Genomic DNA, 25,203 nt, shown 5'->3' with positions numbered 1-25,203 from the left:
ATCTGGGGGTGTGTAGCTTAAACATGCTCCCGTTTGTGTCTGACATGATACACAAGCCCCGCAGTGTATCCGACCACTCTCCGGTGGTTATAAGGATTGCAATAGCCCCAATAGTTACATTAACTAAAGCCCCTTGGAAATGTAATGCCTTTTAGCTGAAACTGTTCCGCTCTCATGAGGGGATAGTGGGGAGCATGCGTGAGTTCATTCACACCCAGGATCCAAATGATTCCATTGTTGGGCAGTAGGGTTCCCTTGAAGGCCTATTTGAGGGGAGTACTGATCACTGAAATGAATAAAGTTAAACATGCTTCTTCTGTTCTTAAAACCGAAGTAGAATCCAGAGTCCAGGAAATGGAGCAAGTATATATTGCGGACCCTTCGGACTCGACTAGGGAGGCCTGGCAGGCAGCTCTTTCTGCATATCATCAACTGCTATCCTCCTTGGCCAAAAAGAATAGGTTCTTTGCTAAACAGGCATTCTTTGAGGAGAGCGAGAAAACTGGCCGCCTGTTGGCGTGGATTGCGAATTCCTATCAGAAGTCACCTACCATAGGTGCCATTAGGGCTAAGAAGGGTAACATAGTTAGTACACCAGAGAAGGTATTTGCAGGAACTGGCTGGTTTTTACAAAGACCTGTACAGTCCGGGTACATCCTACACTTCAGACGATCTAGAGCAGTACTTGGGGCAGATTGACTTAAACGAGGGTCAGCGTGCAGACTTGGAGAGCCTACTTACAGTAGAAGAACTACAGGCTGCGGTCAGCTCCTTCCCTAACTGCAAAGCACCAGGGGAAGACGGGATCCCCATGGAGATATATAAACGTTCAACAGCATAGACTGGGACTACTTATGGTCGGTACTGCAAAAGTTTGGGTTCGGTCCGAACTACATTTCTTGGGTCAAACTCCTTTACAGCCAGTCAGTGGCCGCTGTCAGGGTGTCTGGCTTTCTTTCCCCGAGCTTCACGTTGAGGAGGGGCACAAGGCAGGGATGTCCCCTGTCTCCCCTCCTCTTTGCGCTGGCTATTGAGCCATTGGCAATCGGGATCAGGGCAAATCGGCACATCACTGGTTTCTGTTATGGAGGCATGCAGGAAAAAGTCATGTTATATGCTGATGATACCATGCTTTTACTTGGAGACACTGACCTCTCCCTTCGAGAGGCCATGTCGACCATATGCAAATTTGGGAGGTTCTCGGGTCTACTCATAAATTGGTCAAAGTCTGCTCTGTTCCTATTGGATGGAGATGTCTCACAGACGGTGAGCCTAGGGATTTCATCCACTTAAACATTTATCCCCTTCTACAGCGATTTAGGGACTAAATTAGAACTTGGAACTCCCTCTTTCTGTCAGTAGCAGGTAGAGTAAACCTAATAAAAATGATTCTTATGCCGCAATTACTTTACTTCCTCCATAATACTCCCATGGTTATTCCCTTAAAGGTATTCCATATAGTTAATGCCCGGATCAAGTTAGAACATTTACAGAGACCCAAAGACAGCGGTGGACTGGCATTGCCCAATCCATGGTTGTATTACTTAGCCGACCAATTACAACACTTAATAGGCACATTTGTACCATCTCAAAACTCGACCCATAAGCTAATGATTCACACAGTAGGTAGGGGTCCGATTCACATGGCTCTGGAAGCCTTGGCCTTCACTAAACCACACAAAAAATACCCAACTCTTTGTCTGGTACAAAAGGTGTAGAATAAGTCCAAATACCTCCAGAATGCGGATGGCTACACAGAGTATAGTCCCATCTGGCATAATGACACTTATGTGGAATTGGCCAAATTACAGTGTGGAGCTAGGTAGAAGGAATTCGGAGTTACACACATTAAACATATATTTAGGAATGGGGTGTTACGTACATTTGCTGACCTGAAGGAAGCGTATAATCTGCCTCCCTGGATGCATTTCTATTATATGCAACTTAGACATGCGGTGGTGGCTCAAGGCCAGTCCTCGGAGTGGCATTTGTCCTCAAATTCGGTATTTAACCCTCTGGGGGATGCTGGCTCATCTAAAGGATTTATCTCTCAATGCTATGCCATCCTGTTGCAATCCATGATGAAGCAGCATCCCCTGAAGGTAAGGGAAAAATGGGAGGCAGAGGTGGGACAGCTGGACGGGGATCAGTGGGAGGAGATCTTTCAGGTGGTGAACCTTTGTTCACTTAATGTGTCCCAAAAACTTACTCAAATATATATATTGTTGAGAACGTACTATACCCCTCACAGGCTACACCTAATGAATCTGCAGGCTGAACCGACCTGTACAAGATGCAAACGAGATCACGGGGACCTTATACATATGTTGTGGAGGTGTCCCAAACTACATACGTTTGGGCGGGAGTGGTGCGGAACGTCAACTCAGTCTTTAATGTGAATCTTCCACAGGACCCTAGATCATGTCTCTTGGGGGCTCTGGAGGAGTATGAGTGGGAAGGACACAGTAGAGAAGCTGTACATAGAGCACTTTTTCAAGCTACAAAACTAATCATGACTCACTGGAAGTCTGAGAAGCCCCCGACTATTAAAGAATGGACTGATAACATTAACGCAACTCTGAGACTGGAAAGGTTGATATATCAGCATAAAGGAAGCATGCAAAAATTCAAAAAATGATGGGCACCATGGTTAGATGTGCCGGGATTGGCTCCTTTGGAACTAGTGGCTGACAGGTTACTGGGAATCAATGTCGGGTGAAGTACAGATTAAGATTGGCTATAACTGGGATAATGTGTTATTGATGATACATTCGTGCTGATGATTGTTAACTGGATTGTGTACTATGCAGATGTACCATATGGTCTTGAATACAATGTTTGTAATGTTTTTTCTGCAAATTCAATAAAAATTTTGTTGGATAAAAAAAAAAAGAAAAAAAGTGAAGCTGAGCTATTTGAAATACGTTATGATGAAAAACATAGCTAAGCACAGTTTACCATCAGCAAAAAATACATGTCAAAATAACTAGTAGTAGTTAGTCATACTCATCTGAACTTGTTTATTAATATTGAAAACATTACACTCCTCATCGGAATTGACATAAGAAATGATCAAGAACATAAGCCATAATTCATATCTCCATGGGCAACTCGATTACCAATAAGCAAGCACCATGGCTGTCCTTGTAGTGAGTGGCAAATAATTCTGACACACAGTGTAGAAGATTATGTATCTCATCCTCTTGTCTTCAGTGCGGAAGCTGAAGACGCTCGCAAGAAAGATATTGCTGCCGTTAATATTGGGAAGAAGCTGGTGAAACGATCTGATGATGATGAAGATGATGATGATGATTCCTACGATGAATCGGAAATTGAGATTTCTGGCATCAGCTTTACTCCTGTTCTGAGGTAACAGTAGCTTGAATTATTTGGTAATTAAATACATCTATTACTGCCAAATGTATAACCTAAAGCAGTGGTCTCCAAACTGCAGCCCAGGGGCCAGATGCGGCCCTTTGCTTGCCTTTATCTGGCCTTTGGACATCAACAATGGGGCACCCTTCCTTCCTCTGACATTACTAATGGGGCACTATTCCTTCCCCTGATATCAACGATTGGCACTATTCCTCCTCCTTCCTAATACAAGGGTCTTTTCCTCAGACTGACATCAACAATAGAACACTATTTCTCCCACTGACACCAAAAGATAGGGCACTAATCCTTCCCCTGATGCCAACAAGTACCAATGATGGGGCATTGCATACTCCCATTTATGCCAAAGCATTTTCTACTCACAGTGGCTTCATTCAGGCCCCCAGAGAGTCTGAAGCACAGTAAACTGGCCCTTTGTTTAGAAAGTTTTTAATCCCTGACCTAAAGGATCATTCCACTCAGAACTGATATTTTAGTTCTTGGTAGATGTTAGGGGGATAAAACACTTGCTGGTTTCTTATATTTCTCCAAAACTCCATTGGTGAGATCTTTGCGTTCCCGGGTCTGCATGCTTACTGTGCCAATTATGATAGACCCCCACCTTTGCTGCTGGATGTTTATTTTAGTTGATAGAAAATATAGCAGGTGGTGCAGGACAACACAAAGGTGGGCAGGAACACCCAAAACTCTCAGGTGGGCCGATGGCGTATCCAAGGCATATAAGAATCCAGGGGTTGACTCAGTTAACCAGGGTCAAAGTGTCTAAAATATCTCTTTTGGGTGTACTGTCACTTTAAAGGAAAGTAGCCTGGATAGAAATATCAGAGCTATTTTTACTGAACATACAGCTTCTTTCACTTCTCGCAGTGGAGAGGCCCAGCTGTAAGTCTAATGCCTCATACACACGATATGATTGTTGGCCAATCTGATTTTTGTCAAAAGGGCATGTGCCAGGATCTTGTCTTGCATACTAATGGTACACAATTGTTGACGTACTACGAGGAATTTCAGCTCTTGAGCGCCACCCTTTGGGCCCCTTCTGCTAATTTCGTGTTTGGTGAGCATTGATTCCGAGCATGCTTGTTTTTACTTTCGACCTTTGTGTGACGGATTTGTGTACTGACCATACGAAAATCTGACGTCAAACCGTTGTCCGCCGAAAATGTACTAGCCTGTCATCCAACATTTGTTGGCCGAAAGTTGGACAACAATTGTCAAAAAGAGCATACTAATGGTAAGATTTTAGGACAACAGTCTGTCAACAGACAATCCCCTGCCAACAATTGTACTGTGTGTACGAAGCTTTAGTAACCCCAGAAATACTATACTTACATTATTGAACTTTTAATGTCAAAAGCTACTGCTTCAAATGTTGTACGGTTTCCTAAAGGCTATTACATTCCTACTGATGGTCTTCTTAAATTAATGTAGGTCAGGTTTGCAGGTTCTCTAACACATCCTAAAAGTAACGACTATTATTATTTTATATTTTATCACAAAAGTATATGCAGTACCTATAATGAAAATGATAACCGTAACCGAGACATTATCATAACTGCTTGGATGGCCACCATACAAGTTCATATTTCTTTCTTTTTGCAGTCGTTGCAGTGTTCCCGTGAGAGATTTTGCAGCCAACCCAAAACCAAGAAATTTTCAGGTATAGTACTGAGATCTGCATGGCAAGGTGCTAAGTGAATTTTACATCTAATGTTTTTTTTTTTTTTTACTAAAGAAAAACACTGCATCATAGACAATACTGTTTGGTGTAGTGGAATACCATCCCCTTGCTCAGTATGGTAAAAAAAAATATGATATTAAAAAAAAAGTGTGTGTGTGTGTGTGTATATATATATATATATATATATATATATATATATATATATATATATATATAATATATAGCACTATCTCTCGGTGGAGCTGCTGGTTTAAACTGGGCTGTTACCTTCACTCTCGATACCTCTGTTTCACCAGCACCGGGTCTAGGGTCCCGTTGAGTTTACCTCTGGACGATGTAGACACCAAACACTTGAGTATATTTTCCAATGCTTTAATGAACAAGTAATAAAGGAAGTAGCAGGAAAGAGGCAGAAGGAAAGTTGCAGGGAAGCTCAAATACCTTTCCTTAGTATTCTTTAGAACATTCTTTGAAATTGACCACTTGTAGTTGAATGCGCTCCCCTTGTGGGATTCAATCTTTGCCCGCCTGGATAGGCCTCTCTCACTAGCAGCCAGTACGTAGCACGAACAAAAGTCTCTGCCACAGACTTGTTTGGAATAAAACCCGTACGATCCTCTGCCACAGGATGTATTGGTTTGCGATGAATGTCAGACACAGTACTTGAACCTTTAAGCCAACCCGGCAGTACTATGCAGTAAGATTACTTCAGGATACGTCCTCCAACCGAGTCACCAGGCCCCTCTCCAGACCAGCACTCTGCATGATCCTTCCATGATGGGTCCTCCCCTGGGATCTCCTCGGTTGTCCAGCTTCTTCACTCTGGATAGACAGCTCAGGACCATCCTCTGCTGCTGTAGTAGGCCCCAGACAGGCTTCTGGGCCAACCCACACACTGCAGCCGCGTGGGCCTCCCGAACGGAGGACCACAAGGTGGTACTCCTAACGCATATCTGTCGGCAAGGAGGGCCAGCAGGTGGCTGGAAAACGAGCCCCTAAAACATGGCGTCTGTCCCATAAATACCATCTCCCAGAATGCAACTCGGAGGACCACCTCCACCGAGTTGTCTCCGGGACAGAGGAGCACTCATACGCTTCAACACCTTGCCTTTCCAACACCAGCCAATGGTGACAACGACACCCACCGGCACAGTGTGGAACTACACGCAACTCAGCCAAGCTGGAACATAGGCAAATCTAACTTCACCTAACGAGCAACCCACAAAATTTACCTATCAGCGGTAGGTTGAAAAATCTACCAGCGCTACATACTCCCCCCCACTACAATAGACGTTGTCCTCAACGTCTGTCAAAAAAATAATAATAACTCCCAAGCCTGAGAGCAGGTATTTGAGCTTAAAACTTGGATAAGGGCAAAGAAGAAGGAGAGACAGTATAGAGATATACAGTTTTAACATTTATATAACAGTATGTTCACATCCGCAAACAAAATCACATTATGACTGTCACAACCCCACTATCTATCTAGCTGAAAATCCTAACAGCTTGATGGAGGATCCAATTGCTCCTGAAAAAAAACAAAGTTAGAGCCCTTGCACACTGGGGCGGGGGGCGGCGTCGGCGGTAAAACGCCGCTATTATTAGCGGCGTTTTACCGTCAGTATGCGGCCGCTAGCGGGGCGGTTTTACCCCCCGCTAGCGGCCGAGAAAGGGTTAAATACCACCGCAAAGCGCCTCTGCAGAGGCGCATTGCCGGCGGTATAGCCGCGCCGTCCCATTGATTTCAATGGGCAGGAGCGGTAAAGGAGCGGAATACACACCGCTCCTTCACCGCTCCGAAGATGCTGCTGGCAGGACTTTTTTTACCGTCCTGCCAGCGCATCGCTCCAGTGTGCAAGCCCTCGGGGCTTTCAAACTGGGATGACAGCAGCGGCACTTTCGGGGCGGTTTGCAGGCGCTATTATTAGCGCAATAGCGCCTGCAAACCGCCCCAGTGTGCAAGGGCTCTTAGACACACACTAAATATGTACAATATCCTCAATAACAGTTTGGGAGCAAAGTCTCATTCCAGCAGGAGAATGACACTTTCTTCCCGTATAATTTCTCCTCTTAAAGAAACAAACTAAAGAAACTTTAGAAGTCCATCCCTTCTTGGGTAAATCAATCCTTTCAATAAGGAAATCCGGCTAGCAAAAAGAAGTCCTTGGATTTAGAAACACTGAGATGAACATCAAATCTTGATCACGAAGATCTCTGAACACTGTCACTATCTATCTACATACCCCACAGTTCTTTATCCATAATCACCAGTAGAACCGAGGATCTGGCAATGTCAGTGATTTTCCTTGTTTATCCACTGTAGTGATAAAGTACACAATGTCATCTTTTCCGGGTCTGCAAATGACCACCTTGTTAGCATGAAAGTGCCGACCATAGTTCCAGTATAGGAAACATCCACTGAAGCTTTCATCCATAGCGACAGAATATCCAGTTTTCCGGAAAGGCTTAGGCACAGACAAATAGTCCCAAACAGCTTCACTGTACCAAAGCTCCCGGTTGGCTTCGATCTCTTGCATAATGGCCTGGGTAACATATGGGAACTCCAAACCATATTCCCTGGCCACACGCTTGTTAAGTATTCTCTGTAAACGTGCAAGTTTGGGCAACGATCTATTTTTCCCCAAACCAGGGGGCACACAAGAGTTCAATGACTTGCTCACCATAGACCCGACGGATGTCGGCAACAAAGTAGTAACTTTAGGCAATGTCTCCCCAACAGTACTGTGTGGCTTCACACAAGGTGATGTTCTCCCAGAATCCAGGTCTGTCCATTCCGAGAAAGTCAAGGCAGAAGCAACATCTTCACCCTGGGCCCATAACAGTTCTTGCGACATCGTCTCAAATAAATCATCATCACCGGAGAGATCCGACATGGAATCTATCTCCGAATCTCTCAACTCCTCTGCCAGCAAATATTTACACAAAGTCCCAGATACATTCCCCTGTGAACTCTCACCCGTTCCTGACATGGACTTCTCCGGTTCGGGCAGTCTCTGGGGTAGGCCTCGACCACGGCCGCGGGAAGCCTTTACGTATCCCACCTTCCTTTGGACAGGTACAACAGGGATAGGTGTAGTGGACGCGGAAATCAAGGTAATGTCCGCTGATGAGTCGGTTACCGCAGTATCTCTCTCAGGAACAATTTCGGTGACAACAGGCGAAATCACGGCCTGCCGTTCTTTTTCAGCAGTAGTAGCAGCTTCTACTGTGGTGACACCTGTAGCCCAGTCCATACGATAAGCACGGGGCAACATGGTAGGTTGCTCCACCACAAACAAATATTCTCCACATTGCGAGCAGCGAACAAATGGACGGAGATGTATGACCAGTCCTTCACACTTGTGACAAAGCATGCGCAGTCCTTCAATATCTCCAATTGTATAAAGAACAAACCTCCCCTGCGGTTTCAGACGAATGCCGGTGTCTGTAAACAAGGTTCCGGTCAGCATGGCACCCGCATCGGTGCTGGTAGGGAACATCTTAGGCCCCACAGTTGGTTGCATCACCGAAAAAGACATGGCCACACTCTGATCTTCTCAGCATGATCACGAGGCCTCTCTTCTTCTCTGGCCCCAACACACACACGCGTCCCACGCGGTATCAAGTAGGCTAGGCTCCTCCCACTTGTTCCTCGGATCACGAAGCTCCTGGGCTTTTACTGGCGCCCTCCGCCTATGCAGTCAGAAATAAAGTCCTGCAACTTTTAACCTCTTCTTCTCCTGAGAAATTGACAAAGTCCAGCTCTCACCGTAAACTCCCGGTGAAACACTTCTCTAGGTTGCGAGAACTGATCCCGAACGACGCCCCCACATGTAGCACTGACTCTCGGTGGAGCTGCTGGTTTAAAGCGGGCTGTTACCTTCACTCTCAATACCTCTGTTTCACCGGCACCGGGTCTAGGGTCCCGTTGAGTTTACCTCTGGACAATGTAGACACCAAACACTTGAGTATATTTTCCAATGCTTTAATGAACAAGTAATAAAGGAAGTAGCAGGAAAGTTGCAGGGAAGCTCAAAAACTTTCCTTAGTATTCTTTAGAACATTCTTTGGAATTGACCACTTGTAGTTGAATGCACTCCCCTTGTGGGATTCAATCTTTGCCCGCCTGGATAGGCCTCTCTTACTTGCCTAGCAGCCAGTACGTAGCACGAACAAAAGTCTCTGCCACAGACTTGTATGAAATAAAACCCGTACGATCCTCTGCCACAGGATGTATTGGTTTGCGATGAATGTCACACACAGTACTTGAACCTTTAAGCCAAACCGGCAGTACTATGCAGTAAGATTACTTCAGGATACGTCCTCCAACCGAGTCACCAGGCCCCTCTCCAGACCAGCACTCTGCATGATCCTTCCATGATGGGTCCTCCCCTGGGATCTCCTCGGTTGTCCAGCTTCTTCACTCTGGATAGACAGCTCAGGACCATCCTCTGCTGCTGTGGTAGGCCCCAGACAGGCTTCTGGCCCACCCACACACTGCAGCCGCGTAGGCCTCCCAAACGGAGGACCACGAGGTGGTACTCCTAACGCATACCTGTCGGCCAGGAGGGCCAGCAGGTGGCTGGAAAACGAACCCCTAAAACATGGCGTCTGTCCCATAAATACCCTCTCCCAGAATGCAACTCGGAGGACCACCTCCACCGAGTTGTCTCCGGGACAGAGGAGCACTCATACGCTTCAACACACTGCCTTTCCAACACCAGCCCATGGTGACAACGACACCCGACACCCAAATTCACTTAGCACCCTGCCATGCAAATTTAAATATATCAATACGTTGTTTACCAGTTAAAGAAACTTTTTTTAGAAAGTTTAAGTTTTTTAAAAAAATTTAAGAAAACATACTGTATAGACAATATATTTCTTGAAAACGTATTTAAAGTTTTTTTCGGGGACCTATTGTTTACAGTTAGAAGACCTATGCTCCTTTTCAAATGTTGCTTCCTGCAAAAGACATAAAAAATACAAAAAATTATTATCACAAAGTACGAAACATAAAAGCCAAATTCTTATGGAAACAAACCACAAGAAAAATACAGGTACATGCATGGAAAACGTTATACAGTTGTAAACAGAGGTGGTGGAATCCTACCACATCGGCATGAACCATACAACCGGGTAACCATACAACCGGGTAGCCTAGAGGGTGAGTAGTAGAAAAGTCCCTGGACTTTACTACTACTCACCTTCTAGGCTACCTGGTTGTATGGTTCATGCCTATGTAGTAGGATTCCACCACCTCTGTTTACAACTGTATAAAATTTTCCATGCATGTACCTGTATTTTTCTTGTGGTTTGTTTCCATAAGAATTTTGCTTTTATGTTTCGTACTTTGTGATAATACATTTTTGTATTTTTTATATATAATTTCTTTATTATATTATTTCCTTTTTCTCAATTGCCTTTAAAATCCCATTCTTGAGGTTTGGTACTTTTCAATAGTTACATAGTCTGGCTGAAAAAAAGACACAAGTCCATCCAATTCAACCAATAAAAGGGAAAATAAATAAATAAATACAAATATCCTTAAATACAGTGACAGGATCTGCTATCTGATACGTTTTGCTCCTTGTCTCCCCATATTTCACCCATGGCTGATTCACCCAACCCTCTATTCCGGTGTTCAGTTCCAAATTGTCAGATGTGCTTTCCTGCACCCCCTTTTGCACACCATATCCAGAACTTTGGGACTGAATCCTAGAATGAAAAAGAAAATATCCTTTATATGTTCTTGCTACCACAAGCAACCTTTCGAATCTGACACTTGCAGTACATATGTACTTACTTCCTCCAAGATCCTTGATGTGCGGGCCCACTGCCAAAAGTCCCCCAACTGGGCTCTGCTTTTTCTGTGAATGTGTAGAAGTACTTGTAACACCAGCACTATAAATGGGGTGTCGTTGTCACTGGGTCAGGAAAGAACAGACAAAAAATGTAAAAAGTTATCAGAAGTTCTAACACTTCCTCACTCCACAAAAAATGTTGTTTTGTCCCTATTAGAAAGTGATTTTTTTTTCAGTTATTGCATGCTTTATTTTGTCGAGCCTATAGTTATAGTATTACATATTTTAATCCACTTGAAGTAAAGGTATTTCTTTATCAGTACGGCAGCCACCTATATTTTGTCCTCCAAACTGATTGAGCACAAATCCTCTCTTTAAATGAAGCAGTATGGCCATGGCATGCTTTCTTAAAAATTACTGGCGCATTAAGGCCTTGTTCACAGGAGCGTACTCCAGCATGCACCCATGTGAGGGCCGTGTTTGCCCGCATAGGGATGCACAGGTGTTCCCTGCATCCCTGTGCAGGCAATCTTATTCATGTCAACTGAGATACAGCAACTGCATGGACACAGCCGCTGATCCCAATTTGAAAGCAGTGCAGCTGCGGGTGCATGACTCTGAACACAGACAGTGTGCATCAGTAAAATTAATGCATCAGGAACACCCGTGCATCCCCATACAGGCAAACATGGCCCTCGCATGGGGTGTACGCTGTAGTATGCCCATGTGAATGAGGTCTTGTGAAGCAGCTCAGAGGCAGCTCTCTAATTAGGCAAATTAATTGCCTAACGCGTGTATGGGAGGGAATGCCCAGCACTGCCTAGTCTCAAGGTCAGTGGGTGGCTCCATTTACTACCCCCTATCATTATAAGGGAGATATGATCTCAGCCTCTCACCCCAATGCTGCCACCATCACCCCAAACTGCATCCTGCCATCCAACCAACTGTACCCCAACAGTTGAATCACACACCACAATACTGCCCGGCCACCCAGTGAGAGGTAATGATGTGCTGTAACCTCTGGCAAACAATCAGTGAGCGATAATTATAAGCAGTTACCCATAGCAACCAATCAGTGAGCAGCAATAATGTGCAGTAACTTCTAGCAACCAATCAGTGAGTGATAATGATAAGCAATAGCCTATAGCAACAAATCAGTGAGAGGTAATAATGTGCAGTAACCTCTAGCAACCAATCAGTGATCGTTAATGATGTGTACTAACCTTTAACAACCAATCAGTGAGCCTGGAGCAATCAATGAGTGTGAACCAGATCTTTATGTATACATTATTGAAGTTTTTTTAGATACTGTAAGTCTATGTGCATGTTTGTTTTTTGGGATGTTGGGGTATCTGCATAGTAACTATTCATCGCTTGTATTATAGCCGCACAGTCTCTTACCATCTCTTGTATCATGTCTGCAGTCTCTGACCATCTCTTGTATTATGGACGCACAGTCTCTGAATATCTCCTGTATCATATCCTTACAGTCTCTGACCATTGCTAGTATTATGTCTGCAGTCTCTGACTATCTCTTGTATAATATCTGCACAGTAACTGACCATTGCTTGTATTATAGCCTCACAGTTTCTGACCATCTCTTGTATCATGTCTGCAGTCTCTGACCATCTCTTGTATCATGTCTGCAACTTCAAGGCCAGTCTAATGCCCCGTACACAAGATCCGAAAATCAGGCGACAGATCGTCTGACTTTTTTTACTTACTAGTCGCAAGTAGAAATTGAATAGGTTACAAAAGTCACGAAAATTCTCATATGAGAGAAAAAAAAATTGGAAGTGATGTCATGTGTTGTAGTGTATTTTTATTGTAGTTTTGTGCTTGTCCTATCTAATAATATCGAATGAACTGTCGTGATTGGCTCTCAAAAGCCCTGTACTAATGATCCAATCTCGTCGAAGGCGGTATTTATCGTCCGATTTTCGGATCGTGTGTACAGGCCCTAAGGCTAATGATATTTGATTAAAGAGTAATTGGTTAGAGAAAGTTTTAGAAACTGTGAATTCGTAGTTCATAGGATTTAAGGCTCTTAATATATGCAGTTCATACAGTTAATTTCTATCACTTGAATTATTTTTCCCATTGTGGAAGTGAGTGGGGCCTCATGTCGAAGATTTGCATAAGGCCTCACAAAGCCTAGAGCCACCTCTGCAGCAGCTTTACACAGTTTACTAGGCTTCAGTTATGAATGGACACATTGAGCAAGTGTGTTCACTGAGTTCATTTGGAAAAGGAAGTCGCAGGTAAATTACATATTTATTAACCCCTTCCCCTGCTCTCTATCCTGAAACATAAACGGCAGCAGCTGGGCAAGAGTAGCAGCACTGTGCAGTGGGGGTGGCAACAAGGGGGAAGCCTGGGCAGTAGGGGAAATCGGCACTGCACATAGTGATTAGGGTGTACCCAGGCACACCTGGCACACCCCCTGTGCACGCCTATGCTATTAATAGGCCATTTATTACACTATTCATGTCAATCAAAACTTACTGGTGATTGGCCTTCAAGTAAGTAGCTTACAACAATTTTATGAATTGCATGCAATGGTACTGACAATGTAACATCTCTTTGCAGGTTGCAATTACAGTCATACAAGCTCAGAAACTCATAGGGGTCAATATTAATCCAACGGTACATGTGAAAATTGGGGATGAAAAAAGACATACAATAACCCAAAAATCAACAAACTGCCCCTTTTACAATCAGGTGAGTAAGGGGTAACAATTCCTACTGAATTACTTTTATTTTTATTAGCTTTTATTTCTAGTGAAGATATATCAAGTGATTAAGGTTGGCCAGATTATTGCAAAGCCAATATGGGCAGTGGCCAAGGGTGACATGCTTGAAGGAGGCTGCCTATAGCCACCCACATATCATACCTTTTAGCAAATTAAGCTATTTTCCAAATATATCCTTTGATATTTTTACTTCCTGTTGCTCTACTGGTATGCCTGCAGTTTCTCTCATTACAGATTTCCTGATAGCTGATAAAGCCATGTGTAATGTCACAGAACTCGATGTATAGAGTTATGTAAAAAAAAGGGAGGAAAATGAAAGTACATTTGTTAGGTGGAGGCAGGATAGGCTTCACTGAAGGGAAAAGTTTTCAGGGATCGCCTAAAAGTGGATAGAGTTGGAGACAGTCGGACAGATTGTGGTAGGGTATTCCAAAGGATGGTAGAGGCTTGGGAGAAGTCCTGGAGTATGGGAGGAGGTGACGAGGGAGCTAGAGAGCAGGAGGTCTTCAGAGAAATGAAGAGGACGATTTGGTTGGTATTTTGAGACTGGATTAGCTGGGGGCAGAGTTGTGGATGGCTTTGTAAGTTGTTGTTAGTTTTTTGAGTTTAATTTGTTGGGTGAGTGGAAGCAAATGGAGGGATTGGCAGAGAGGAGTAGCAGATGCTGAGTGGTTTGTAAGATGGATGTGTCGGGCAGCAGCATTCATGATGGACTGAGTAGGGGATAACCTATTTAAAGGTAAACCAATGAGGAGGGAGTTGCAGTAGTCGAGGCGAGAGATAACCAGGGAGTGAATTAGGAGCTTTGTGGTTTCATTGGTTAGCGAGGGATGTATTTTGGAAATGTTGTGAAGGTTGAGGCGGCAAGCTTTGGAATGTGATTGGATGTGGGCCCGAAAGGAGAGTTCAGAGTCCAGGATAACACGTAGCACCCTTGCGTTTGGGGATGGGTGGATGGTTGTGCCATTGCTCTTAAAAGAGAGGTCAGGGGAAGGGGCACGTGGGGGAGGAAATATTATGGGCTCGGTTTTGGATAGATTAAGTTTGAGGAAGTGGTGTGATATCCAGACAGATATGTTTGTTAGTAAATAAGTAATGTGTGAGAAGACAGATGGAGAAAGGAAGAGGAGGAAGTAGAATTGTAATGCCGCGTACACACGAGCGGACTTTACGGCAGACTTTGCCAGGCGGACTTTTCGATGGACTTTACGACGGACTTTCTGAATGAACGGACTTGCCTACATACAATCAACCACAGTCCGTCGAATTCGTACGTGATGACGTACGACTGGACTAAAATAAGGAAGTTCATAGCCAGTAGCCAATAGCTGCCCTAGCGTGGCTTTTTGTCCGTTGAACTAGCATACAGACGAGCGGACTTTTCGACCGGACTCGAGTCTGTCGGATAGATTTGAAACATGTTTCAAATCTAAGTCCGTCCAACTTTTGAGAAAACAAAGTCCGCTGGAGCCCACACACGATCGAATTGTCTGACGAAATCCCGTCCGCCGGGCAAAGTCTGCCGTAAAGTCCGCTCGTGTGTACGCGGCATAAGTGACACTGAAGGTGTGGCGGAATAGGTAGGATGAGAGCATACTTGCCAACAGTCCCGATTTTCCCAGGACAATCCTGGTTTTTGGCACCGCAGCTGCTTCTGGCTCCAAAAATGTGGCCGCCGTGAGATCTCTTTCCGGGCTAGCAGCTTCTTTCCCCTTGTGTTAAGTGGAGAGAGGCCTCCGATCTGTGCAGCCAATAAATTGGCTTCTCTCTTCACAATTCTCTTGCACACTGAAGCCGGGGTTAGCTGCACGGATCGGCCCCTCCCCTCTCCACTGAACACAGGGGAACAAGACAGACACATGGAGCTGCCGCCAACCCTCCGTCCCATGCCCTGCTGCCACAGTTGGAGTTTTTGACAGGTTGGAGCTTTTGACAGAACACTGATTTGTGACAGGCAGACTGCACTGGGGACACATGATGTAAGAGGCAGACTGCACTGGGGGACACATGATGTAAGAGCAAGACTGCACTGGGGACACATGATGTAAGAGGCAGACTGCACTGGGGACACATGATGTAAGAGGCAGATTGCACTGGGGGCACTGATGTAAGAGGCACTCCGCTGGGGACACATGATGTAAGGAAGCACTCCGCTGGGGACACGTGATGTAAGGAGGCACTCTGCTAGGGACACATGATGTAGGAGGCACTGCACTGGAGACACATGATGTAGGAGGCACTCCACTGGGGACACATGATGTAAGAGGCACTGCACTGGGGAAACATGATGTAAGGAGGCACTGCACTGGGGACACATGATGTAAGAGGCACTCCGCTGGGGACAGATGATGTAGGAGGCACTGCACTGGAGACACATGATGTAGGAGGCACTCCACTGGGGACACATGATGTAAGAGGCACTGCACTGGGGACACATGATGTAAGGAGGCACTGCACTGGGGACACATGATGTAAGAGGCACTCCGCTGGGGACAGATGATGTAGCAGGCACTCCGCTGGGGACACATGATGTAAGGAGGCACTCCGCTGGGGACACCTGATGTAGGGAGGCACTCCACTGGGGACACATGATGTAAGGAGGCACTCCACTGGGGACACATGATGTAAGGAGGCACTGCACTGGGGACACATGATGTAAGAAGCACTGCACTGGGGACACATGATGTAAGAGGCACTGCACTGGGGACACATAATGTAAGAGGCACTCCACTGGGGACACATAATGTAAGAGGGACTCCACTGGGGACACATGATGTAAGGAGTTACTGCACTGGGGACCCATGATGTATGGAGGCACTTCGCTTGGGCACATGATGTAAGGAGGCATTCCACTGGGGACACATGATGTAAGGAGGCACTCCACTGGGGACTCATGATGTAAGGAGGCACTCCGCTGGGGACACATGATGTAAGGAGGCACTCCACTGGGGACATGATGTAAGGAGGCACTCCACTAGGGACACATGATGTAAGGAGGCACTCTGCTGGGGACACATGATGTAAGGAGGCACTCCGCTGGGGACACATGATGTAAGGAGGCACTCCACTGGGGACACATGATGTAAGGAGGCACTCCGCTGGGGACACATGATGTAAGGAGGCACTCCGCTGGGGACACATGATGTAAGGAGGCACTCTGCTGGAGAAACATGATGTAAGGAGGCACTGCACTGGGGACACATGATGTAAGGAGGCACTCCTCTGGGGACACATGTTGTAAGAGGCACTCCGCTGGAGACACCTGATGTAAGAGGCACTCCGCTGGGAACACCTGATGTAAGAGGCACTCTGCCAGGGACACATGATGTAGGAGGCACTCCGCTGGGGACACATGATGTAGGAGGCACGGCACTGGGGACACATGATGTAAGAGGCATTCCACTGGGAACACATGATGTAAGAGGCACTCCACTGGGGACACATGATGTAGGAGGCACTCCACTGGGGACACATGATGTAAGGAGGCACTGCACTGGGGACACATGATGTAAGAAGCACTGCACTGGGGACACATGATGTAAGAGGCACTGCACTTGGGACACATGATGTAAGAGGCACTCCACTGGGGACACATGATGTAAGAGGGACTCCACTGGGGACACATGATGTAAGGAGGCACTGCACTGGGGACCCATGATGTATGGAGGCACTCCGCTTGGGACCCATGATGTATGGAGGCACTCCGCTTGGGACCCATGATGTAAGGAGGCACTCCACTGGGGACACATGATGTAAGGAGGCACTCCACTGGGGACACATGATGTAAGGAGGCACTCCGCTGGAGAAACATGATGTAAGGAGGCACTGCACTGGGGACACATGATGTAAGGAGGCACTCCTCTGGGGACACCTGATGTAAGAGGCACTCTGCTGGGAACACCTGATGTAAGAGGCACTTCGCTGGGAACACTTGATGTAAGAGGCACTCTGCCAGGGACACATGATGTAAGAGGCACTCTGCCAGGGACACATGATGTAAGAGGCACTCCGCTGGGGACACATAATGTAGGAGGCATGGCACTGGGGACACATGATGTAAGAGGCATTCCACTGGGAACACATGATGTAAGAGGCACTCCACTGGGGACACATGATGTAAGAGGCACCCCACTGGAGACACATGATGTAGGAGGCACTCCACTGGGGACACATGATGTAAGGAGGCACTGCACTGGGGACACATGATGTAAGAGGCACTGCACTGGGGACACATGATGTAAGAGGCACTGCACTTGGGACACATGATGTAAGAGGCACTCCACTGGGGACACATGATGTAAGAGGGACTCCACTGGGGACACATGATGTAAGGAGGCACTGCACTGGGGACCCATGATGTATGGAGGCACTCCGCTTGGGACCCATGATGTATGGAGGCACTCCGCTTGGGACACATGATGTAAGGAGGCACTCCACTGGGGACACATGATGTAAGGAGGCACTCCACTGGGGACACATGATGTAAGGAGGCACTCCGCTGGAGAAACATGATGTAAGGAGGTACTGCACTGGGGACACATGATGTAAGGAGGCACTCCTCTGGGGACACCTGATGTAAGAGGCACTCTGCTGGGAACACCTGATGTAAGAGGCACTCTGCTGGGAACACCTGATGTAAGAGGCACTCCGCTGGGAACACCTGAAGTAAGAGGCACTCTGCCAGGGACACATGATGTAAGAGGCACTCTGCCAGGGACACATGATGTAAGAGGCACTCCGCTGGGGACACATAATGTAGGAGGCATGGCACTGGGGACACATGATGTAAGAGGCACTCCACTGGGGACACATGATGTAATAGGCACTCCACTGGGGACACATGATGTAAGAGGCACCCCACTGGGGACACATAAAGTAAGAGGCACTCCGCTGGGGACACCTGATGTAAGGAGGCACTCTGCTGGGGACACCTGATGTAAGAGGCATCCCACTGGGGACACATGATGTAAGAGGCACTCCACTGGGGACACCTGATGAAAGAGGCACCCCACTGGGGACACATGATGTAAGAGGCACTCCACTGGGAACACATGATGTAAGAGGCACTGCACTGGGGACACATGATGTAAGAGGCACTCCACTGGGGACATATGATGTAAGAGGCACTGCACTGGGGACACATGATGTAAGAGGCACTGCACTGGGGACACATGATGTAAGGAGGCATTGCACTGGGGACACATGATGTAAGGAGGCACTGCACTGGGGACACATGATGTACGGAGGCACTCCTCTGGGGACACATGATGTAAGGAGGCAGTCCGCTGGGGACACATGATGTAAGGAGGCACTGCACTGGGGACACATTATGTAAGGAGGCACTCCACTGTGGACCACATGATGTAAGAGCCAGTCCACTGGGGAAACCTGAGACACCTTATGTAAGAGGCACTCTGCTGGGGACACCTGATGTAAGAGGCCCTCCGCTGGGGACACCTGATGTTAGAGGCACTCTGCTGGGGACACCTGATGTGAGAGGCACCCCACTGGGGACACATAATGTAAGAGGGACTCCACTGGGGACACCTGAGACACCTGATGTAAGAGGCACTTCGCTGGGGACACCTGATGTAAGAGGCACTCTGCCAGGGACACATGATGTAAGAGGGACTCCGCTGGGGACACATGATGTAAGAGGCACAGCACTGGGGACACGTGATATAAGAAGCACTCCACTGGGGACACATGATGTAAGAGGCACTCCACTGGGGACACATGATGTAAGAGGCACTGCACTGGGGACACATGTAAGAGGCACTCCACTGGGGACACATGATGTAAGAGGCACTCCACTGGGGACACATGATGTAAGAGGCACTGCACTGGGGACACCTGATGTAAAAGGCACTCCGCCGGGGACACATGATGTAAGAGGCACTCCACCGGGGACACGTGATGTAAGAGGCACTGCACTGGGTACACATGATGTAAGAGGCTCTGCACTGGGGACAAATGATGTAAGAGGCACTTCACTGGGGACACATGATGTAAGAGGCACTCCACTAGGGACACATGATGTAAGAGGCACAGCACTGGGGACACCTGATGTAAGAGACACTCCACTGGGGACACCTGATGTAAGAGAGACCCCACTGGGGACACTGTAAGAGGGACTACACTGGGGACACCTGATGTAAGGAGGGACTCTGATGGGAATGCCTGATGTAAGGAGAGACTCTGCTGGGGACACCTGATGGCATCTGGTGGCAGGCGAAAAGGCAGGGGACACGCTCAGGGCTCCCTCTGTTTCTTGCATTAAGGTGAGTTGAACTATTTTATTTTATATTACAATGTAATATAATAATAGTAATAATGTGCTTTAATCATACTGACACCATAACAACCATGGTGCCGGGATGATTGAAGTGCTAACACCAGGTGTTTGGAGTATCTTTATCTGCTTATTGTTAAACTTTATGGAATACCCATATTTCTATTGTGGTGTACGATCTGGGCCTGCTGTCCCTCCATCCCTCTTTCCTTCCTTCTTTCTCCTTCCCTCCCTATTTCTTTCTTTTTCCCTCCATTCCTCATTCATCTCAGACTCGGACCACACCCCATTTGAGTCGCACCCCACGCCCACTATTCCCGTTCAAACCAGACCCATTTTTTGCAGCGGCGCGCTTCACATTTTGCTTTTCCCTCTAGGCCACGTCTTAAAACGAATGCCGCACCCCCAAATTATAATAATACTCCGGCTACAGACACAAAAGTGTTCCTATAAGTTTTTTTACAATGTTGGCAACTATGTGAGAGCCAGCAAAGAGCACAGTCATGAAGACCAAAGAAGTAAAGTTTTTTGAGGAGGGGTGGTTAACCGTATCAAAGGCAGCCGAAAGGTCAAGAAGTAGAAGTACAGAATAGTGTCCATTGGTTTTTGCTGTTAGTTAGTTGCATTGCATTCTTTTTATTGTTTACTTACACTAAAGTATTATATAGCAATTATCTTAATGGGGCTAATTTACTAAAGTCAAATAGACTGCCCACTTTGCAAATGCAGTTGCACTCATTTTCCCCAGAGCTTAGTGAATGTGATGAAGCTCTGCTGATTTCCATCATACAATCATGTGCAAGCAAAAATTCTGTTTTTTTAAATTTTCCTTGTACCTTATTGGTTATTCTTTACAAAGTGAAGCTTCACCACATTCACTAAGCACTGGGGAAAATAAGTGCAACTGCACTTTTTAAAGTACACAGTCTATTTGCCTTTCGTAAATCAACCCCAATGTGCCATAACAATCCTCCTAAAATCTCTGGAACATAGTTTGTGAACAGATATTTATATTCTGTGACATTTAATATCCAAATGTAAATTTTCTTTTTTCATAGTATTTCGTATATGACTTCCTTGAGCCTCGTGAGGTTGTATTCGACAAACTTATTGAGTTATCGGTAAGTGTGTTTTAAAATGTTTATGCACTGAGCAGATGAGTATTTTAAGGTTAGATCAGCTCCACCCAGACTTAATAATTTTTAGTATTCCAGTGCACATCAGGGGTTCAGAGCCACTTGTATCGTTTGAAACTCTAATGTTACGTAAGATCCATTGCAAAGTGGCCATGGTCAAGTTCAGACGCTTGTTTTCAGTGATGCAATAGCCAGAAAAGGGTTGTCACAGATTAGGTTCACAACAGCCAAAATTTTGGAGCTTAAAGGATTAGTCCCCCCCGAGAGTGACATATTAGTTATCGGCAGAGCCCCCCTAGGCTGAACCAGCCCCTGGCTTTTTTATATGCCTTGAGTATTCCATAAACGAGGACCATAACTCTCAATTCTGTCAACCTTGGAGTTTTTGGTGTTCCCATCCACCTTTGTGGGTTTTAGAACCTCCTATTACATAATCCATAATGTTAAAAAAACAATTTCAGCAGAAAGGGCAGACACCACTCATAATTGGCACAGCAAATGTGCAAAATGGGAACTAAGCTTAGACTAGAAACTCTATTTATTGCCCACTCTGAGAAAACAGAAAATGGAAAACCATCATAGCGTTTGGTAGTGGGTTTACTTGATGGAATTTGTTTGAAAGCTGGTTGAGTTTGCAACAAAATTGCATACCATACAACCTGCATTGAAAATGATTCTGTGGCTGACATTTTGCCCACTTCCTCTGGCCCTGTACTGGTTTCCTATTTGCCACTAAAAGGGATGGTTGCTCTCCCAGGGCAACAAAAAGATATGAGGTGTAGGACAGCTGTCCTCCCTGGACAACTCAAAGATACAAGGTGTAGGACAGTTGTCCTCCCTGGGAAACTGGAAGAAACCACTCATAATTGGCGCGGCAGAAGTGCAAAACGGGAACCCAGACTCTGAGAAAACAGAAAAACTCCATATTGATATGAAGACAATCCTGGTCCGAAATGAACCTAGGAAGGTTACAGAGCCGCAAAACTAACCACTAAGCCACCCTACTGGTTTCTCATTGGTCACATGCTGGGGTGTTCGTTTGTACACTGCATCTGTACGTCATTGTACTGGTGTCAGGAACTCTGATGCTTGTAAACATTTGCGAAAAACTATGTACAGTAGATGTTTTTTACTTCCTGTTGTCTCATACTGCATAAACTATATGAATCAATAAACTATTACATACCTGTGCTGTAGGGAATCATTAGGGATGAGGGTACAGGTTAGGTATTATCATTATTGATTTACGGTCTGTCCTAGAATACCGTACTGTTCCACAGCAATACAGTTTTAAACCATCCCCTGGGCATTTTAATTAAAAATGTTTGCGTTTTTCAGTGTTGCCTTCAAAGATGCATACCCTTTGGTATTTTTGTAAAGCTTTTTTTTGCATTGGTACTTGACCCCTATTGCAGTGCCCAACTTCACACAACTTTAGCTTCAGCTCCATAAATACAGGGGCAAACATTGACGCGTTTCACTCTATAGAGCAGTTAGTCATAAGGCTATCTGTGGATTTCCACAATAAAGTTTCAGTATCTTCTGTATGGTAGTGTTGGGTTATCCATCTCTTCCTTCAACCTGCCACCAACAGTTTCTCTCAAAATGCTAAAACCATCATACCGGTTGGTGGTAGGTTTTCTTGATAGAATTTTTTTGAAAACTTGTTAAATTTGCAACAAAATTGCATATCATGCGGCTTGAAAATGCTTCTGTGGTTGATATTTGGGCCACATCCTTTGGCCCTGTACTGGCTTCTTATTTGCCACTATAAGTGATGGTTGTCCTCCATGAGCAACTGAAATATACAAGGTGTAGGATGGCTATCCTCCTGGGGCAACTGGAAGATACAAGTTGTAGGCTGGTTGTCCTCCCTGGAAAACTGGAAGATACAAGGTGTAGGATGGTTGTCCTCCTTTGGAAACTGGAATATACAAGGTGTAGGAAGGTTGCACTCCCTGGGCAACTGTAAGATACAAGGTTTAGGATGGTTGTCCTCCCTGGGAAACTGGTAGATACAAGGTGTAGGATGGTTGTCCTCCCTGGGCAACTACAAGATACAAGGTGTAGGATGGTTATTCTCCCTGGGCACCTGAAGATAGAAGGTGTAGGATGGTTGTCATCCCTAGGAGACCGCAAGATACAAGGTGTAGGATGGCTATCCTCCTGGGGCAACTGAAAGATACAAGGTGTAGGATGGTTGTCCTCCCTGGGCAACTGGAAAATAGGTATAGGATGGTTGTCCTCTCTGAGAAACTGGAAGATAGAAGGTGTAGGATGGTTGTCCTCCCAGGGAAACTGGAAGATACAAAGTGTAGGATGGTTGTCCTCCCTGGGCAACTGCTAGATACAAAGTGTAGGATGGTTGTCCTCCCTGGGCAACTGGAAGATAGGTATAGGATGGTTGTCCTCCCTGGGAAACTGGAAGATACAAGGTGCAGGATGGTTGTCCTCCCTGGGAAACTGGAAGATAGAAGGTATAGGATGGCTATCCTCCTGGGGCAACTGGAAGATACAAGGTGTAGGGGGGGGAGGGTTCCTCCCTGGGCAACAGGAATATAGGTATAGGATGGTTGTCCTCTCTGAGAAACTGGAAGATAGAAGGTAAAGGGTTGTTGTCCTCCCAGGGAAACTGGAAGATACAGGGTGTAGAATGGTTGTCCTCCCTGGGCAACTGCTAGATACAAGGTGTAGGATGGTAGTCCTCCCTGGGCAACCGAAAGATACAAGGTGTAGGATGGTTGTTCTCCCTGGGAAACTGGAATATAAAAGGTGTAGGATGGTTGTCCTCCCTGGGAAACTGGAAGATACAAGGTGTAGGATGGTTGTCCTCCCTGGGAAACTGGAAGATATCAGGTGTAGGATGGTTGTCTTCCCTGGGCAACTGGAAGATACAAGGTGTAGGATGGTTGTCCTCCCTGGGAAACTGGAAGATAGAAGGTATAGGATGGCTATTCCCCTGGGGCAACTGGAAGATACAAGGTGTGGGGGGGGGGGGGGGTTTCCTCCCTGGGCAATGGGAATATAGGTATAGGATGGTTGTTCTCTCTGAGAAACTGGAAGATAGAAGGTGTAGGATTGTTTCCTCCCAGGGAAACTGGAATATACAGGGTGTAGAATGGTTGTGCTCCCTGGGCAACTGCTAGATGCAAGGTGTAGGATGGTAGTCCTCCCTGGGCAACTGAAAGATACAAGGTGTAGGATGGTTGTTCTCCCTGGGAAACTGGAATATAAAAGGTGTAGGATGGTTGTCCTCCCTGGGAAACTGGAAGATACCAGGTGTAGGATGGTTGCCTTCCCTGGGCAACTGGAAGATACAAGGTGTAGGATGGTTGTCCTCCATTGGAAACTGGAAGATACAAGGTGTAGGATGGCTATCCTCCTGGGGCAACTGAAAGATATAAGGTGTAGGATGGTTGTCTTCCCTGGGAAGCTAGCAGATATAAAATGAAGGATGGTTGTCCTCCATGGGCAACTGGAAGATAGGTAGAGGATGGTTGTCCTCCCTGAGAAACTGAAAGATAGTAGGTGTAGGATGGTTCTCCTCCCAGGGAAACTGGAAGATACAAGGTGTAGGATAATTGTCCTCCCTGGGAAACTGGAAGATACCAGGTGTAGGATGATTGTCTTCCCTGAGCAACTGGAAGATACAAGGTATGGGATGGTTGTCTTCCCTGGGAAACTAGCAGATACAAAATATAGGATGGTTGTCCTCCCTGGGCAACTGGAAGATACAAGGTGTAGGTTGGTTGTCTTTCCTGAGCAACTGGAGGATACAAGGTGTAGGAGGAGGCAGAAAAAACATTATTTTAAGAAGATCAATGTTTGTATAATAGGGCAGTTTTGGGGTATGGGGTGTTTTTAAAGATAAAAAAGCATGCAAACAACCATGAACCCATTTCCATGGACAAGCTTTTTATCTGTGATTTAGGCCACTGCACATCTGTACATTGCAACAACAACAAAAAAACTCTGATTGCTGTATTTTTGAAAATCATGCATTACCTACATTAATTTGTCCAAAACGCAGAGCACCTGTAAAAGTACCTGCGTACATAGCATGCAGATGTGAACCCGGTCTAATACATGACAAGTGTCTGGTCACTGGTGATATATTTCTTTATCCGCTACATTACGGTGTTTC

General features: G+C 45.9%; 1 protein-coding gene across 1 annotated transcript in view; it reads left to right on the top strand.

The window, feature by feature from the left end:
- The window catches only part of LOC141113463 (fer-1-like protein 4), a 218,988-nt gene that overhangs the window by 72,272 nt on the left and 121,513 nt on the right, over positions 1 to 25,203 (top strand). Inside the window, exons 7-10 of the mRNA XM_073606565.1 lie at positions 3,214 to 3,369; positions 4,996 to 5,053; positions 13,468 to 13,599; positions 20,982 to 21,044. Coding sequence (XP_073462666.1) covers positions 3,214 to 3,369; positions 4,996 to 5,053; positions 13,468 to 13,599; positions 20,982 to 21,044 — 409 coding nt within the window. The remainder of the gene's footprint in view (positions 1 to 3,213; positions 3,370 to 4,995; positions 5,054 to 13,467; positions 13,600 to 20,981; positions 21,045 to 25,203) is intronic.

This window comes from Aquarana catesbeiana, linkage group LG12 (assembly GCF_042186555.1).
Source record: "Aquarana catesbeiana isolate 2022-GZ linkage group LG12, ASM4218655v1, whole genome shotgun sequence".
Classification (NCBI taxonomy): domain Eukaryota; kingdom Metazoa; phylum Chordata; class Amphibia; order Anura; family Ranidae; genus Aquarana; species Aquarana catesbeiana.
Note: the sequence above shows the minus strand (reverse complement) of the source record. Positions and strands in the feature narration are given on the sequence as shown.